General features: G+C 39.6%; 2 protein-coding genes across 3 annotated transcripts in view; both read right to left on the minus strand.

The window, feature by feature from the left end:
• Nucleotides 1-1277, minus strand: part of Actg2 (actin gamma 2, smooth muscle) — a 45403-nt gene extending 44126 nt beyond the window's left edge. The window contains exon 1 of the mRNA XM_013360368.4: nt 1133-1277. The gene's annotated coding sequence lies outside the window, so the exon portion shown is untranslated. The remainder of the gene's footprint in view (nt 1-1132) is intronic.
• A 156-nt stretch (nt 1278-1433) lies between these two features.
• The window catches only part of Stambp (STAM binding protein), a 30938-nt gene continuing 12762 nt past the window's right edge, over nt 1434-19609 (minus strand). For both annotated transcript variants that reach the window (XM_005329345.5, XM_013360367.4), the window contains exons 3-10: nt 18716-18791; nt 18339-18434; nt 16491-16857; nt 13306-13430; nt 12281-12418; nt 4562-4674; nt 3613-3712; nt 1434-2071 (exon numbers count right to left, since the gene is read on the minus strand). In XM_005329345.5, the coding sequence (XP_005329402.1) occupies nt 2015-2071; nt 3613-3712; nt 4562-4674; nt 12281-12418; nt 13306-13430; nt 16491-16857; nt 18339-18434; nt 18716-18791 (1072 nt within the window). In that variant the 3' untranslated portion in view covers nt 1434-2014. The remainder of the gene's footprint in view (nt 2072-3612; nt 3713-4561; nt 4675-12280; nt 12419-13305; nt 13431-16490; nt 16858-18338; nt 18435-18715; nt 18792-19609) is intronic.

Here is a 19609-nt window from a genome sequence, read left to right on the forward strand (position 1 = left end):
AATAAGAACAATATCCTAGAAATTTGCGGGGACATGAGCATCAGTATCACTTTAAAAGCTCCCCAGGTATTTGAATGTATAGCCACAGGTAAGAAATTCAAGTGGTCACAGGAGGAAAGTTCTGAATAAGGGCTAAATTTGGGCTTTCAGGTGAATGAAAGTCATTGCCGGTTTCTGAGCCAAAGAAAAAAATACAAAAATGACATAATATGTAGAATATGGAATGAAGAAATTCTAAAAACAAAGAGGCTTGGTAAAAGCCTATTGTAATAGTCTAGTTAAAAGGTAATATAGGCTAGGTACAGTGGCACCAGAAACTCAAAAGGTTGAGGCAGGAGGCAGGAGGATCACAAGTTCCAGGACAACTTGAATAAATTAGTGAGACCATGTCTCAAAATAAAAAATAAGTAGGGCTGGGGTAGTGATTCAGTGGCAGAGCACTTGTTTAGCATGTATAAAGCCCTGGTCTCAATATCCAATACCAGGGGGGAAAAGTAATATAGCCCTAAACGAAGTGGCAAACTAGAGAGTGGAATACAGGGATGGGTTCCCTAGAAAACATAGGACCAGGCAATTTCAGGACTGTTCAGGGCAAGTTGGAAGAGCCAGGCTGCCTCTGGGTTTCATCAGTGGAGTCGCTCTTCCCCTTGTCCAAATCCACTTGGCTCCCCATTTGGAACTATACCAAAAGTACAGAAGAATTTCTGGTATCTTGGGAGTTAAGAATCCAAGAGAAGAAAAAGAATATAGAAACTTGGTTCTTTGAGGGGAAAGGTTCAAGGACCACGAGCCTAAACAATAAAAACTGGACAAAATTCAGGACACAAAATCTAAAATGAAGCAAAATTTTATATATTTTCAGACTCCCTACACCCCATGCATTCTGATATAGACCAAATATTCTCTCCAAGGTGTTTACTCTCCTGTCCTCACATGAATTGTCACAAATACCACCATTATTTCTAGGCCACCTTAGGACAACACTAGGCTCAGCTCATAGAAAAAAAAAATGTAGTATCAAGCACAGCTTCACACACCTTCCTAGATGTTGCCCAAGTTGGAAAGAATAGCCAACACAATAAAATGAGCAGGGTAGGTAGCTAGGGAAGATAACCATTTACTTGGAGTGTACCTGGTATTCCAAACAAAGACTCCACTATCCCCAGATGAAAGCTTGTGGTACAGAAGGAGGAAGTGAATGGGATGACCCACTTGAGATAGCACCAAAAGAACAGAGATGACTTCATGCTCCTGGAAGAAGGCAGTAGGCCGAGAAAAAAACACTGAATAATTAAAAGTGAATTGGGACACACCTTTAGTGTCAGTACCTCTCAAATTTCATTTTCTCCTCCCCTTTCCCAGAACCACTAGATATTTTACTTAGCCTATTTATGTGATGCTTGATCAAACAGATCACTCTAGAACACAACAAAATAAGTTGTTATTTTACTGCAGAAGAAATATATCCCAAAATATTTGTTAAATAACACAATTCCAGACAAAATCATTCATCAGGGTTTGTGAGTCTCACTGTCTGTTCAGATGTAGTGAGATGTCCCCCACCCTTGTAATAAGCTCCATTAATATTCCCATAAAAAGGAAAACCCAAAAGGTTTCTAGATGGCTTCCAAATTTCTGCATAGATACCCTCATTTAGTTCAAAGGTAGATTATAAACAAGTTGGCAGATAAATTATAAGATAGCTTAAAAGAAAAAAAGGTTAACACTTGGTGAATGCAGAAAGAAGGACATATGGGTGCTCCTCATACCATTCTTTTGACTTAATTTTTGAGTTAGTTGCATTACTGAGATTATGCTCCTTTCCAGATTTGCCTAAAAAATATAATCAATTATTTCTTTTTAAACCAGAAATAAAAAATCAATTCTTCCCCAGGTGTTGCTACCTTCCTATTCTGTCTTAAAAAACTTCCAAAGCTTTCCAGGAAGCTTAAATTAAGGGGCTACAGTACATTGATATAGTTTTATAATCCTCAGAAGGTGTGTGAACAAATTCTCATCGAAGGTCTGTGACGGTCACTGCTCTGTCCACAACAGTCACATGGGTACAGCTCTGCAACAGGAAAAAAGAAAGGTGAAGTCCTAGAAAATTCTGAAATGTCATTTTTCAAAACCCTTTATTTAAAATACTCATTCAAGGCCATGGTTTCCTAGTTTGGAGACCAGACTACCACTTAATTGGCGGTTACGGTAACAGGTCTGGGAATCAGCACTACTCATAGACTGAATTAAGGTCTGTCCATATATCTTGTTTATTTTTCAAATGTCCATTTGAAGAAAAAACATTTATTTAAAAAAATATTAGTGAATTTTTTGGTTATTATGCCAATCAGATAATAAAGTACACCTATTATTACATGGGGGAATACACACTTGTGACATGTGAGTCTTTATAACTGGAAACCTGTACATTGGTCCCTGTTTTTTTTTTTTTTTTTTTCCTGATGGTGCAGTTTCTATTTCAACATCCCAGAACTTAGATATTTATTATGTTCCAAGGCAGATTGATCTATTTTTTAACAGATTGGTCTGAAAGTTCTTCCTCAAGGAGAATGGAGGAAGGAGGAGAGATGGGAAAAGGATCTGAAATCAAATTCCATGCATATATGATTTTATTGGGATAAACCCAACTACTATATTTAACTCTCTAATTAAAAAAGAAAAAGCTCTTCCTCATATTCAGTTGAAGACTTGTCATTCCCTGAGGTCTTAGTCTTAGTGCTGGGAGTGGTAAAAAGAACTCCCTATATCTTTTTTATTTATTGGCTTTTCTATCACTGCAGATCTTCCTGTGGTTTCTCTTCCAAATATCCCAGTTCCTTTTAGTGACAAGGTTCTGAGTCCCTTTTTCATATTGTCTTTTTTTTTTTTCACTCTGAGCCCAAAAGAAATAGTAATACTCCAGGCCAGTGTGGAATAAAAAACACTATCACATTAGATATGAGGGGCAAATTGAAACAAACTGATTTAAGATCATTATCTAAGCTTGTTATTCACAGGACACAACTTTGGGGGAAATTAAAACAACTTCTGAGGAAGGATATAAAAAACCTATTATCTAAGGAAAATTCTAGATCAAATATAGTTAATTTAGTTATCTTAGGTGCTTTTTTCCTTTGCATTCAAATCTCTTACCAAAGTATAGGGTTGGCAATTGGTGAAGAACAAAACTAACATTTAATTAGCCAGTACTGTTTTAGATACTTTCTGTACATTACTTCTTTTGTGTATGTGTGGGGATTGAACCCAGGGCCTCATGCCTGATAAATACATGTTCTACTACTAAGCTATACTTCCAGTACCTACTTTATTTAATTCTCTCAATAACCTTATAAAGCATGTTTTATTATTATCCTCACTTTACAGATAAGAAAGATGAGACCCAGGAAGGGTAAGTAGCCTCAAAGACACAGTCATTAAGTGGCAGAGCTAAGATTCAAATCTGTTTAGATCCCACAGTGCTTCTCATGTCTGTCCTTATTACAGAGATCTGAAAAGAGAAGTGACAAAGCAGATCTTCCAGGTGGGCCAGGCAGGACCATGCACCTTCCTTGCCTGCAGTACAGCTCTAATTTTTTCTAACAGGATACATACACAAAACAGAGGTGGATCCTTGCTGTGGGGATGAAATCCTTTCTGGCGACATGAAGAAATCTCTTCTAGCCCATGGTCAGTTAATTTAAAGAATCCAGTTCTAAAATAAAAAGGGCAGGTTTAGAGGCAAGCAAAGGACCAGGCATGCACTCTCACACATAGTAGAACAGAGGTCATTTTGAGACAGGTTCCATAGTATGCTGGCTTACACGTCTCTTCTCTGGTGAATGAATCATACTTAGGGAATGATTCATCACTGCTACCACACTGGTTTTGCTGGGACAACTCATAGTAAACAACAAGTTTTGGAATGAAAAAGAAGTAACACTCTGATATAATGAGTTTGATGTTGAACTTCTGTGTGTCTGTATGGAACCAGGGATGGTACCCAGGGCCTCACACATGCCATGCAAGTGCTCAACCACTGAGCTCTATCCGCTTAGCATATATTTGAAATTCTTTAATCTCAACTCACTCAACTCTTGGAATGCTTATCACTTCAAGTCAAACCCTCTTAAGTTTCTTGTGGACTTTTTCTTCTTCTTCTTCTTATTTTTTTTTGGTACTGGAGATTGAACCCAGGTGTGCTTTATCACTGAGCTATATCTCCAGCCCTTTTCATTTTTTATTTTGAGACAGGATCTCACTAAGTTGCTGAGAGTCAATCCTCCTGCCTCAGCCTCCCAAATTGCTGGGATTATAGGCATGTGCTACTGCATCTGGCTCTTCTGATTTTCTCTTATAAAAGCAATAAAACTATTGCTTATATATCTTTTAAAACAAGCATGTGTATCATAGGTTTATCATAATAGACTTTTAGAAAGCAGCCAATTACTGCTACAATCTAGATATTTTATAAAGAAGAAGTCTCCAGTATAAAGATCTTTTGCTGAGTCTTTCTTTGCTACTGCCTCCCTATAACACCCAGAACCAAGTCCTGTGTACTCACTCCTGAAACTTGGGGGAGCAGACAATAGCTATTGACTCTGGCAGCATCATCTGGTAGGAACAGTGAGTGTGTAGATCGACACTGGAGAGAAAGGCGGTCTGTGTGGGATGGGTCTGAGAAGAGAAAACAAACCAGAGAACTTTTGGTGAGGATGGGCAGTCACGCCTGGTCCATGAAGAAAGGTATGGCCAAGGTAGGACATCTCAACAATTGGCCCTAACATCCTTTTCAAGTAAAAAGCTGTTTACAACCATGAGAGGTACACTTGAATTTCATACAAAGTAAGGACACTTCTTCCAGCCTTGTAAACAAATAAATGTAATAAAGTATGTGAAGAGACTCATAATTTCTTTTTTGTTATTATTAAAAGATTTTTTATACAATATGGTGACTGCATAGTTCACTTTCTTCCTCTTCTTCTTTTTTTTTTTTTCAGAGCTGAGAATTGAATCCAGGGCCATGCATATGCCAGAGAAGTGTTCTGCCACTGGGCTAAATCTCCAACCCCAAACAATATGATTTTTTTTGTTGTTACAGTGCTGGGAATTGAACCCAGGACCTTACCTAGAGCTAGGCAAACACTCTCCCACTGACCTATATACCTAGGGTGACTACATAGTTAAAAACAATGTATTATATACTATAAAATTGGTAAAGATTTATTTTTCCATTGGGATGGAACCCAGGGGTGCTCTACCATTGAGCTACATCCCAAGCCCTTTTCATTTTGACATAGGATCTCACTAAGTTGTTGAGGGTCTAAGTTGTTGATGCTGCCCTTAATCCTGCGATCTTCCTTTCTTAGTTCCTGAGTAGGTAGAATTGCAGGTGTATTACCATCATGCCCAGCTGCTAAAGAAATATTTTTACATGTTCTTACCATAGAAAAATGATAAAGATGCCTATGTTAATTAGCTTGATTTAACATTCTATATTTAAAACATGTTGTACATTGTATTTATAAATATATGATTTTATTTGTTAATAAAAATAAAAAGAAACATATACTTCTATTACACAGTTTCATTTATTTACTTATTTATCTATCTATTTATTTATTTATTTTTTGGGGGGTACTGGGGATTGAACTCAGGGGCACTTGACCCTGAGCCACATCCCCAGCCCTATTTTGTATTTTTTTTTATAGACAAGGTCTCACCGAATTGCTTAGTGCCTCACTGTTTCTGAGGTTAGCTTTGAACTCATGATCCTCCTGTCTCAGCTTCCTGAGCTGCTGGGATTATAGGTATGTGCTGCTGTGCCCAGCCTATTATATGGTTTTAGAAAACAAGAAATAAGCTGGATGCAGTGGCACACACCTGTAATCCCAGCAGCTGGAGAGGCTGAGGCAGGAGGATTGCAAGTTCAAAGCCAGCCTCAGCAACTTAGCGAGGCCCTAAGCAACTCAGCAAGACCCTGTCTCTAAATAAAGTACAAAAAAGGGCCGGGGATGTGGCTCAATGGTTAAGCACCCCTGGGTTTAATCACCAGTACCAATAAAATAAAATAAAATAGCTTATAGAAAAAAGAGAAATAAGCAAAATTTTGAATTTGGAAGAGTTGTCTATAAGTGAGGAATACAGTGAGAGAGGCGAAGGGGATAAAAGTGACTAAGAAAATAGCACAACTATTAGATCTGGTCTGTCTCTGCATAATGACAACTAAATAGGTGGGGATTTTTCTTGAGAGCAACTGTGGGGAAAATCCCACTTCAGTGTCATGTATCCTACTGTATCAGAATGTCCTCGTTAGACTGTGCAGAACCACAATTTGGAATTCTTTGGATGGTCTGATAGATAGAGTGATTTTTACCCAACAGAAAGAAATGCAGTGTTAAACCCAGGCAAGTACATACACCGCCTTACCTCACAGATATAAACAACATAGGAAATAAGCTAGCACATTTCATTTAATTCACCCATAGGACCTTTGCAGGAAGAGAGGTCTGGGAGAGTAATGCAGAATGGAGTTAATAGTAAGCTGAAGACAGCAACTTGAAAGTTTCTCACTTCCTGTTTGAAGAGATTGAAGGTGTTAAGCAGCCTGAACATTCATGGTGGGGTTGGGGGGTGGAGGGGTGGTAGGCAGACAAAAAGAAGGGAAGAAAAGAATGGGAAAAACTTTTCTCTGGACTATTTATAATGGAAACTTTTATCACTGGTTCATGAGGTCCAATGGGTTCTGGAATTCCTGGTGGCTCGCCAGCTGTAGGCTGTAAGCTGTGGAGCTTGGGGGAGGGGAGTATCAAAGCAAAGGGTAAATAGGAAATCACTTAATTAGTGGGGTATGGAGAGGGCAGAGGGCAGAGCTCAAAACTTCTATCTGGGATATCATAGGGGAAACATACTGATCTACACTGTTAAATTCTAAAGACCATTGCACAGAGGGAGAATTGAATTCTGAGTTCAGAATGGATAAGGCAGAAGTCAATGTTGTGCCATGTTCTAATTACAGAAGTTTGGACCTCTCTAAAGGAAATCCAGATCTAGGTCCCAGGTTTCCCTGGAGTTGGTGTGGGCAGGCCAGGGGACTGGTGTGGTGAGCCATGTGGGGAGCTCCATTGTGGTCCAAGACACTAGGAAACTGGCTAAGAGACCCGCATCAGGCATGTAGCAGGATTCAGACCCTTACTCTGGATTTAGCAGGTATGGAGTCCAGGAAGGAGATCTCCAACATAGATGTGGCAGGTGTCAGGGCTGTGGAGTCACATGATATTAATGTATGTGTGTGTGAAAGAGCATGGACATTGATATTAGGACACAGAGCTGCATGAGGCCTGCATTGGGGACTCTAGTGCATCAGGAGCTGTATCTTACACATGAGACCAAGAGACAGGTTCACGGTCATAGGCATTGGGGATATGGAGATGAAAGAAGAGACCTCATTGTGGAAATTGCAGGTGAAGAGACTAGCATTTTGGGAGTTGGGGGTGTGGATCCCAGCATATATTGTGTCTTAGACATGGCAGATGGGAAGATTATTACAGGTGTCCCAGTAACTGCCTCTCTCTGGAATAAAGACAAGAGGGGAGACCACTGTGGCTATCATGAGATGAATGGGGATGACTGAGGCTACCTGTAGTGTAATAATCACAGGCCTAGCAGGACAGAAGACCCAAAAAGGCATCTGTGCCTCAGGCTTGAAGACAAGGGAGGAGACTATTTGCTGATATTTCCTGCTCTGACCTCCTATTTTTGAACCAATCAGGAAGGATTCAAGAACTCTAATGTTGGATTCACCTGGGACCTGAAGAACTGAAGCTTGAAGCTGTTGGTGAAGTCATCTTGGGCATCCACTGACAAGGTAGGTGGGTTCTTCTACAACTGTGAATGGAAGGAGAGTGAATTTCTCCTTTTTATCGTTAGGAAGTGTGAGCATCTCCCTGGACAACTTAGGTTTCAGTTGTTATAGAGACTCATAAGTTCTAACTGATCATCAAGGCCTATTTGGCTTCTGGTGAGCTCTCTCTAATCATGGAGAATCACTCATTCTGAAACAGAGGGCACATGCTGCCCAATATTTCAACATGATAGAAATCAAGGACTTAATAAGCCACAAGTAGATGAATGATTCTTCCCGAAAGGTGTTAAAAGGTCACATGTCAATCTGAAGTTCAATGGACAGTCATTCTGAGGTTAAAGCATCACCCAAGAAAGATATAGGAGGTAGGAAGCTACTCAGATTCCAGGGGCTAGCTAAATTAGGCAAAGGAGCCTGTGCTATTTAGGAGAAGATGTTGAAATTTGAGGTAATGAGTTCAAGTAATATTTAAATGTTCATTCACTTTATTTCATTTGTTACCAACTATTTCATGTTTTATTAAGCACATTTCTTGTATATAAAATAGACAATTATATAATGACATGTTCATCTTAGAGGGGGTATGGTCTTAGGTAACAAAATTGGAAAAAGAAAAGGACACCAACCTCCACTGACAGAAAATAAGTGGAATCAACTAGTATATTCAAATGTGCTGTGCAAAAATTGAATCTCTTGAAGAGCTTGTCAAAAGCATAGACTCCCACACCCCACCCCTGGAAATATCCATCATGAGAGTGAACACTTTTTGAAAGCTCACTAAATGATTCTTATGTGTAGCCTCCTGTTCTTGAACCAGAAGAATCACTCCACAGAAGACCATGATGAGCTCACTGGGGTTGGAGGTCTTTTGGGCAGGGTCCTCAAAGGGCATGGAAGAATTTTGGTGACTACAAGGGGAAAAAAAAGTTTCTATCTGATGATAATATAATTCTTTAGACTGCTAGGGAGCAATAGCCTGTGTCAATACCATTCATTTCCTGGTTAGTGCCCAGGATTCTAACTGGAAGCAAACTAGGCCTACACAATCGAGCTCCCAAATTTAAAGTTGGGTAGCTTGAAAGATTATAAAGGGACATAAGGACAGAGCAGGGGCTTAATAAATAACTGTAAAATTAAAAAACAAAAATAAAAAACCTTACCTTGGTCCCCTGGTCCCTCTAGTTCTAAGCAAGTTCCCTCAACAATAGCTATGTTCACGGTGTCTACCCTGCTGGGGAGAGAGGAAAGCCTTTTCATGAAACAATGTGCCAAAGGAGCAAAATGAACAAGGAGAGTGAATGCCAACGGCAGCCTCAGCACCTGGATGAGAGCAGAGTGGCCACATGGGAGGGCCAGTAAGAGTTAAGAAGGACTGAGACAAGAAGAGAAGGAGCATCTTCATATGGGATCTCCAATAGCTGGAGATCAACATGTGACTATGAAATGTTTTTGACCAGGGAAGCTGTTTTACAGTTGACAAGGTAAAGAAGAAAAAAATGATCTTTTGCATTCCCCTCTTGAAATTTTAAGATCTGAGCAAACCTTATAGTCTCCTTTTTTGTTGTTTTTAATCCTAAACTAGGAAGAAATGGTGCAGAAATATCATGGGAGGTGGGAGGAGCTGAACTACTATCAATTTCATGAAGTCTAAATAGTAATCATCACAAACTTTCCCCAATTTACTCCTGTTTCTAAATCTACCTCTCACTCCCTCCTGCCCTGCAGTAGACCTAGACTCCAAACCTTACGGAAATCAATTTTTTACCTGCCTAAAAAGTTCCCTTGATTGGCCCAAATATCATTTAAAAAATCTCTCCATATATCCATCTCTCTTCCTTCAAGTCTGTCTTGGAGGAATGGATGCTTTCTACCTCACAGGAAGATAAACCTCCCTTTGTACTTCAGATTTGATATTTTCCTATTGTCATAATACCTTAGCTCTCTTGTCCTTTTAACTCTATTCCTTTGGCTCACTGGTCATAAGAACATATTCAGATAACTACAATGAGAATTGTAGAATAAATTGTAGAATGTGAATAAACCTTCAGAGAGCAGAGCAAAAGAAGCAAGACATAAAAAATACATATAATTCTGTTTACAAAAAGGACAAAACCAGGCAAAGCTAAACTATAATGTTTCAGGATACACATTTAGGTGGTAAATTACAAAGAAAGCAAAGAAGGGGTGATGAGAAAACTCAGGAGAAGGCTCACCTTTTCCAGGAAGTGTGACTGGGTAGGAGCAGGCTCCTGGCAGCATCCTATTTCCTATCTTAGGTAGTATGTGTACAAAGATGTTTACTTTATGATTCATTATAGTGTACATTCAGCTTAGGTACACTTATAAATGTATTATATTTAAAAATCTAAAGCTTTTGAAAAAACAAAATCAAAACACATTTAAGCCTTTTCATACTAAACAATCAAGAAAACATTCTCTAAGTCCACTTTTGCCATAAGCCACCATTCCATTTCTCTTCCTCCTCTAGAGCTAAGCTCCTCAGAATGGTCATGTCCATTTCACTATTGCCACAACCTCAATCCCCATGACTTCTTAAACCTTATAGTCTACTCCCACCAAGGTCTAAAATCCACTAAACTGGGTCTTCAACAACCTCACCAAATCCAAAAAGCTGATACAAATCTTCACCATGCTGGGGCTTTCTAGAGTATGTGGTCGGGTTAGTAGCCTGAAATTTCTTTTTATAATATCCCTCCTCCTGTGGATCTTGTATCCTAACAGGAACCTGACACATCTCTTTGTCTCATTTTTCACTATCAACTAATTTCTCTGCTCCTCTCAGAAGCCTGTGAATCTCTTCTTGCTCTCAATTCTCCTTAACTTCCAAGGCTAGCTCAATGTAGAAGACTTTCAGAACCTTCTCCTGCTTTGATTTTGCTCCTGAGTACCTGCCTCCAACTACATGATGACTACCTCCAACCATCTGGTGTCTCACAAGTACCTTAATTCAACCTGCTCAGAATTGAAACCCACTTCCAAAAATTAGTCCTCCTTCTGGATCCCCTGTGTCTGTTTATGAGATGATCACTGCCACCCCCATGAGCCAGGATCAAAATCTCTGAGTCATCACTGGCTCTTACTCATTATCCTCTATTACTCATTTCCCAAATCCTCTGAATTCATCTCCTCCTTCCCAAACATACTGCCATCACCCCAGCTCTCATCTTATTAGATTTTATCAACACACTAACCTCTTAAATGATCTCCCCACTTAACCTACTTTAAAACTACCTTTATGTTAAGTTTTCTAAAGTATGGTTTTGATCCTATCACTACTCTGCTCAAAAACCTTTAAGAGTTCTCCATTTATTAAAAGCAGAACCACTTTTCCTGTCCACCCAAGATCCTCAAGAACACAGCTCCAATGTAGCAGATTAAAGCATACCTACCACCATTTCCTGACATGAACCATAAATCCCAACAAACTGTACCCTTAGTGCTCTAGGAACACAGTCTACCTATTCTTAATGCTGTCCCCATCACATGAAACTGTCTTTGGCCCATCTTGCCAAAATTCTCTTAAATCATACGAGGTAGGATCCCTCCTGCCTCTGAATTCCATGGTGCCCTGTTAGTACCTCAGGAGGCCCTCAGCACACTCTATCTCATGTGAAGAGTCGGATCCCTTCTGCCTGTGAATTCCACGGTGCCCTGTTAGTACCTCTTGAGGTCCTTAGCACACTCTACCTCATGTGAAGAGTTGTTCATTGTCTATTTCTATCATCTCTTGTATGAGACTAAAATCATATCTTACATAAATATGTATTCCTGGGCAGACAGGGGACATGTTTTCCATCCCTCATCTACTACAATGAGGGGGAAGACTACACATAAACAGGTAAGTCAGTATTTACTTCTGTAATTGGATTACAGGAAGATCAAAGGCACATGGGACTGCCTTGTAGGTCACTATTTCTCTAGTTCTGAATTTCAAGTATGTTCAATCTTCTCAAATCCAGAAATATGCCAATTTAATTGTCTATAACTCATGCATGTCACACAATATGAAAAGCAGCTTGGTATGTGAAAGTGAGGAATGGAAAACAATAGAAAGAAAAATTAAGAAATAATCTTTATGCAAGAAATTATATTTTATCTGAAAGTTACAAGAAGTATACCCAAGATATGCAAACATTTGAAAAACTATATTGGAGGCACTTATGGTTTACATGAAGGTACATGGTGCATAATAAAGACTACAGGCTATAAATAAAAAGTTAAAAAATCACTAAGTAGTACTCAAAAATCAATGGTAGACTACAATCAGTCAAGTATACTAAGAACTGTATCCAAAGGAGAGAAAAAGAATAAATAACCTAGATACAATCCATTCAAAGAAAGAAACAAGCATTGTCTATAACAAAGAGGAGAACCCTCAGTGAGCTCAGATTTGCTTACATGAATCCAGCCCAGTGTGATGAGACCCTGCTGATCCTGTATGAGGAAAAGTTCTTCTTCATTCTCTGTGTTGCAATAATCAGACCCAGCACTTTGCTTGGGGATGAGAACATGGGTAATGGTAAATTCATTCCTCATCTGCCAAAGGAAAAATAGCTTGTCACAATTCTTGGGCACTCCTGCAACCCCACACATTGGAAAGTCAAACTTCTACACAAGCAAAGGTACTTCCCACCACAGCATGAGTCTCCTTCATGTTCCCTGAATCCCTCACCTCAGTGGTTCACAACCTTGGATGCTAATGTGCATTTCTGGGGGGCTCTGTGAAGCCAGAGATGCTGAGATCAACCCCAGGTCCCCCTCTGATGCATAGCATGGGTAACTGCCACAGCCCTGTTGAAGTGCACTCGTGGTTCTTGAAAAGCTCCAGGTGGAGTACCATTCTCTTCCTTTGCTTATGTCTAAAGCAGTTTCTCTCCACTGTTAAGTCCTTCTCATTAGGACTCAGGTTAAGTTTGTTCCACTTCATTCATGGATTCATTCAGCAGTTAGTAATGGGTTCTTTAAGCACCTCTATTCATTGATCTTTCCTCCTCAAAATTCCTAGTGATTGTATGGTACATAGTATCAAAATGCTATTTATCTTTTATTGTATATCTCCCATCTCTCCAGAGTGATTGGATATTTTTTGTGGCATGTACTCTGTGCCTTACATATATTTTATATTCCTAGGGCCTATCAAAAAGTAGGTGCTTAAAACATAGTGATATAGGTAGTGGCTAGATTTTCCTACTAACTTTAGTTAGCTATTTCTAACTATAATACTAATCAGTTCAATTCAAAGGACTCTGAAAAGCAACCAAATACAGAGTTAACAGACCCAAAGTGACTATAGTATATAGTTCATGGTTCCTTTCTTGGAGGATTTGATGTAAAGAGACACCGGCCCTGAATAGCTTCGCTGAGAGTCATGGGAGGTCAAAGAAAAATAAACAGTCTCAGTTCAAAGAGATTTTTTTTTTTACCAGTTTTCCACAGAGAATTCCACATGTTTCTACTCCCCGAGCAGTGTTGGCACTGGCTAACTGGAGAAACTGTGGACACAGCCTCCCAGGCACCACCACATGGCGCAATCCATCGATTGTAGGAACTGTAATCGAGAAGGGAACATGTCTGAGACCATGAAGCTGAATCATTCCAAGCAAACCTCACAGCTGCTAGCATTGGGAGAGCAATGCTAAGTCACTGGAATCCCTGCAAATTTAGACACTGAGTGGGCATCTCACTCTAATGGCATAAAAAAAGTATTGTAAAGTCTCATCTCTACCCTGTGGCTTCAGCTCATTAGGAGATGCGATGGTTAATTATAGGTGTCAGCTTGACTGCATTAAGGAATACCTATAGGGTAAAGAATTATTTATGGTTGTGACTTTCATGGGGTTTCTGAAGGAAACTGATGTGTGGTTCTACAGACTGGGGAAGATCTGCCTTCAATATGGGTGAGCATTGTGCAATCAGCTTGGGGCCCAGATAGAAACACAAAAATGGCAGAAGTAAGGCACTCTTCTTTTCCTGCCCCTGGGAAATAAAAACTGGCTTTCTAGGCTTTGAACTCCAAGACTTGTACCAGTGGCTCTTAGATTCTCACAATTCCCAGACTGAGAAATATGCCATTAGGCTTCCTGATTCTGAGGCTTTTGGATGTTGACTAAGCCACATGATCAGCATTCCAGGGTCTCCATCTTACAAAAAGGCTTTTGTGGGACTTCTCAACCTCCATAGTTATATGAGCCAAGTCCCCTAAGAACTGTGAGACCATGTGATCTCTGTCTAGATTTCAAAATATGTTTCAGATAGCCTGAGGGTCTGGACAGAGACATTACACAGGAGCAGGGTCATCAAAAAGAGTCCCCTGTAGGGCAATGCCTATTAGATCTGTAGGAGTGGAGCAGCTCCTCAAGCACCTAGAACCATAGAGCCATCAGCCCAAAACTCCAGTCTGTACAAGATGAGGACAAAAGACCCTATCTCCTATGAGAGCTGCTGGGTGAAATGAATCCAGCAAAAATATAGCAATGAGCTGTCTGAGGTCTTGAGGGGTCCAATCCTTGTCATAGTGTGTCCAGGATGCAGGACAGGGAATCAAAAGAGATTGTTCTACAACTTTTCAACTTAATGTTGTTTTTCCTTTGTTTGTATGTGCCCAAGCTGGCCTTGAACTTGGGAATCCTCTCACCTCAGCCTCCCACATAGTGGGATTATAGGCATGCACTACTAAGCCTGCTCCAATCACTCCATTCTTCATTTGTTTCTTCCTTGACTGTCCTATACCTGTTCCACTCTTATATTTTGGAAGCATGTAACTTATTCACTTCACAGGCTCACAGCTGGAAAACGATGAATTGTGCCTTGAGTCTCACCCATATCTGATTTAGAGAAAACTTTGGACATTTGAGTTGATGCCCTTGATACTTTAGGAAAAGAGTAGGCTTTAATTATTCAAGGTAAGATGAGGGTAAACTACTACATTCAAAAACATTTCTAAGATATTTAGGAATTTTTTGTCAGAATCTAAGAAAAAGATTACAAAATAACCCCCCCATTCAACTGAACATTTTATTTTTTTATCTCTCTTTGAACTCATAAGAATATCAAAGTATGATTTTCAAAGAAGCATACAATGATGTATATATTGTCTTGATAATATAACCTGACTTAGGTAGTTACTTACTTCTGAATTTAGTCTTTTAGAAGAAAGTTTAAATGCCAAACCCCAACCTGATGAAATAACAAAAAACTTAAGCCTGATCCCTCTAAAAAGACATGAACAAAGTAGCTCATAAAACTGCTTCAGGATGTCAAGAATGGACCCAGTTCCTGAGCACCACGGAGAAACCCCATGAGAAGGTCAGCAAGTTAAGGTTAGGGAGCAACTTTCATAGCCATATTTTCATATTAAGGAAAAAAGTTAAAAAGTATATTCCGTTTCTGCACATTGAACAGCAAGGTCTGAACTTCCAGAGAGGTGACAACAACAGACCAGGGGATACTGTCATTTGGTAGTCTGATGATGACATCTAAGGATGATGAATTAAGATCTGGCACAGTCCCTTCCCTTCAATTCAATAAATTCACTTACTAAATGCATACCAAGTAGACACTGTGCTCAGCCTACACAGGGAACACAAATGTGAATTAGACTCAAGCAAGACTCAGGTCCTAACTTTCAGGAAGTGAAAATCTAGTTATTGACAAATGACTACATGATCAGGTAAATGATCTAAATTGTATTAGAGATAAAAAGAGCTCTGGGAGTTTTACAGAGAACAGAATCAATCTTATTGAAGGGAGAGGAACTGGAAAGACTTCAAGAAAAGCAGGAAGGCAGAAACAGAAGTAGGTAGAAGGCAAATGTTAACAAACCTCTTTAGGAAGGCAGTGCAGGAAATGTCTTGGGAACATGACAGTTCAATTTCCCCAAACTTAGAATACGTAGGAAAGAACAGTAGTGGGAGATAAGCCTGCCAGAAAAATGGGGGTGGATGTCAAAAGGTCAGGGCTCAGAGCCCAGCCCTCCTTCCCTTCTTACATTGTACCTGTAAATGGGTTTTTAGCAAAGCTGACTTCTTTAAATGACTACTTGAAAATCGATTCTGGCCTTCCACAGATTCCTCTAATGATCAAGACATACTCATCAATTTACCCCATTATTATTTTCTTGATTGCCATTAAGGTGACAGGAGGAAAGACTGACCACTATACACAATATTTATCTTGACTAAACTCTTTAAGAATCAGAAATGCTTTCAGGGCAAGCACAATTCAGTAGCCTGTTTTTTTCTTATTTTTTGAAGTTAGTCACTGAATTGCACGTGGTACTTATATTTTAAGATTATTTTTTACGAAAAGCTAATGGTAGTTTCTAACTCACTGACCATTTTAAATCCCTTAAGAGCTGAGGGTTTGACTTTCAAGGATAGCACCAGTTTTTCAAAAAATTGACCTGGCTTCAGGTAAACTGTATGGTTTCAACAAATGCTTCTTTTACAAGACAGCCAGTGTGACAGAACACAGTATGGCAGTCCTTATTAAAGGAAGTTCTGTTATTAGAGCTTGGTAAGTGGGATCACAGAGGCACTCCTAGGATGAATCCCCCAGAATGACACTGGGGTAGCAAAAAATGGAAGAAGACAACAGTAAATAGACTCACTACTTTCAGAGTTGCTCAGGGCTCCAGGTTTCAAGGACCTGTCCACCACTGGTGGCTTAGCTGGCCTTGCGGTTGTGTTACAGTCTGAAGGCTGTGTGGATGACACAGGCAAGGTAGGGAACCCATCTAAGGAGGGCTTCTCCAAGTCAGGCACCAGTGGGCCACCTAGGCCAGGGTCCACCTTTCCAAATTCCTGTACAATTTTCAGTCGCTCTTTTTCTAGCTCCTGGTTCCGGATCATTTCCTCAAAGGCATGGAACTGTTCCTGTTCCAGCTGTTGCTGCTTCTGCTGTGCTATCCTCTGTCTTTCCTTTTCCAATTCTTGCTGGATAGCCATATTCCGGGCAAATTCCTCCGCTTTCTTCTTCTACAAAGGGAGGAAAAGACTTAGGCTAACACTTCACACCTTAGAAGAAACTCTTCTTAGGGAAAGTGAGATTTCCAAAATGTACTTCTGTGCTGATCTGATTTTCCAACACAAGATCTATGCTTCCCTTGGTACCTCTATATTAACGGAATACAGTCCCCACCCCTTTCTACCCAGACACCATATACCTGTTTTCAAATACAGTTAAAGTCCCAATCCTTTCAGTTTTAGATGTAACCAAATGTGAAACAAACCTCCACATTCATCCTCCCTTAATGACTCTACCTATTTTCTTCTGTACTGAAATTTTGATGTTCCTAATTGTCTGTACCTAATAACTTGTATCATGTACAGTTCTGTTCTTTAACTGTGCCATGTAAATATCCTAAGTAAGGCTATAAAATAGAATCAAATCCAAACTTATACCTGCTATATCAGGGGTCTCCACTGAATTTCAACCCAAATGAAGTTTTTCTGGTGATCTGTTCCACGTAGAGTAACAATTAAAACTAATAAGAAATAATAAGTAAGCCAGGTTCAGTGGCGCATGCCTGTAATCCCAGCAGCTCAGGAAGCTGAGACAGGAGGATTGCGAGTTCAAAGCCAGCCTCAGTAATGGCGAGGTGCTAAGGAACTCAGTGAGACCCTGTCTCTGAATAAAATACAAAAGAGGGCTGGGGATGTGGCTCAGTGGTCGAGTGTCCCTGAGTACAATGTCCAGTACCAAATTAAAAAAAAAAAGAAATAATAAGTAATAACCTCCTTCATTAAAGTTTTAAGTTACTCAGTGCCTTAGAAATACATACCTCATAGCTGTTCAAACCTCTGCTAATTGTCAACACTGGAATCCAGAACAGAGCCTGGCAGACAACTACACAATAACATGGAAATGCTTGCAGTACGTATGCACATCTGAAATGACATCACTGTAGATCCCTGGCATTTCCCCAGAGGTTGAACTTTTTTTTCTTTTTTATGCTGGGGTTGGAACCCACGGCTACTCCACCACTGAGCTACATCCCCATCCCTTTTTATTTTGAGACAGGGTCTGCTAGGTTGCCAAGGTTGGCCTCCAACTTGAAATCTTCCTGCCTCACCTCCTGAGTAGCTGGGATTAATTCTTAACAGGAATCATTTGAAGGCAGCTTGAATAATCAATGATTACAAACAGCTTTATGTTTAACCAAAGGTGAATCAAACCTCCAAATTCTATGATCTTTAAAACCTGTTTTGGTAAGAGTTTTCATTGTTTTTGATATTTGTGCCCGAGATATAGCAGACAGGCAATAGATTTTAATATCCCTCAAGTTACCCTCTTGGAAAAATAAACTAAATCTATGCTAGAATACTCTGTCTAATCATTTCTTTTTTGTTACTGGCCTTTGCACCCCCAAAATGAACTATCACATTAAAATCACAATATCAGGGTATAGCCTAAGGAACCAAAATAATTTTCTTTTTCTATACATTTATATACTGACCTTTTCTTCATTATACTGTGTATATTCTTTGGTATATCGTTTTAACAGCTCTGCCTTCAGCTCTTCTGCTTTGGGAAATGCAATCTCCTTTAATTTCTGAGATATAAAACAGAAACTAAGAATTAGAACAATTCTAATGCCAGCCAGTAAGTAGAGAAAAAGATTTAGGTCAAACTTGTGTGGCAAGAATGTTCAAAAAAGTGATTTAAATACCTGCTAATATATCATACCTTCTACCTCATAACTGTTGTGATGAGATGGCCTTAGCATCTCAGCCGGGTTTCATGCTAAGATGCAGAGACTACTACTTTTGTCTTAAAGTCAGTCTGTGGTGCTTTGAAGTTTTTTGATGGGCAACTATGAAAATGAAGACCCACCTTTACTGTATCTTTCTTTTCAGGAATGACAGCCGATTTATAATCTCGATGCTTAGGTAGTTTCTCAATAAAGAGCCTAAGGAAACAGATCAAAATTATCATGATTCAAGAATAATTTCCAAATATCCATAAGTCTCCAAAGTAATGCATTTCCTCTAACTTGCAGACACTGAATGAGAAGTTTCTAAAGGCACAGGACATAGAGAACAGGCATATATACCCAGACAGGGTAAGTGCCCTACCCATCTCCATGCTTGGAAAGCACAAAAAGCCTTTCCCTGTTCTTTCAAACCAGGCATGGGCAGCAAGCATCAGATTCTGTTACAATTTAGATATTAGGTGTCCCCCAAAAGCTCATGTGTGAGTCAATATAAGAAGGTTCAGTGGTGAAATGATTATGAGTGTTGTAACCTAATCAGTGAATTAATTCACTTATATGAAGTAAGTGGATGATAACTATAGGAGGTAGGGTGTGCTGGAGGAAACAGGTTACTTGAAGCATGTCTTGGGGTTTATATTTTGTCCTGGTGAGTGGAGATCTCTACTTTCTTGATGCCACGTCCTGAATTGCCTCCTCTATCACACCCTTCTGCCATGATGTTCTGCCTCAACTTGGGTGCAAAGTTATGGAATTGGCTGACCATGGACTGACCCACTGAAACTGTGAGCCAAAATAAACTTTTCTCCTCTAAATTCTTGTTAAGTCTTTTGGTCACAGTGATAAAAAAGATAACTAAATCAGACTCCTATAACACAAAGGATGGCAAAAAAAACCCGAAACAAAAACCAAAATTTTGGGTTTTCAAATCAAACCAAACAAAGCCTATCCTGTACCCAAAAAAGTACCTCCAAAGAAAGAGATCCTTTTCATGTTGTGACATGTCAGACTTTCAA

Source organism: Ictidomys tridecemlineatus, chromosome 12, assembly GCF_052094955.1.
Source record: "Ictidomys tridecemlineatus isolate mIctTri1 chromosome 12, mIctTri1.hap1, whole genome shotgun sequence".
Taxonomy (NCBI): domain Eukaryota; kingdom Metazoa; phylum Chordata; class Mammalia; order Rodentia; family Sciuridae; genus Ictidomys; species Ictidomys tridecemlineatus.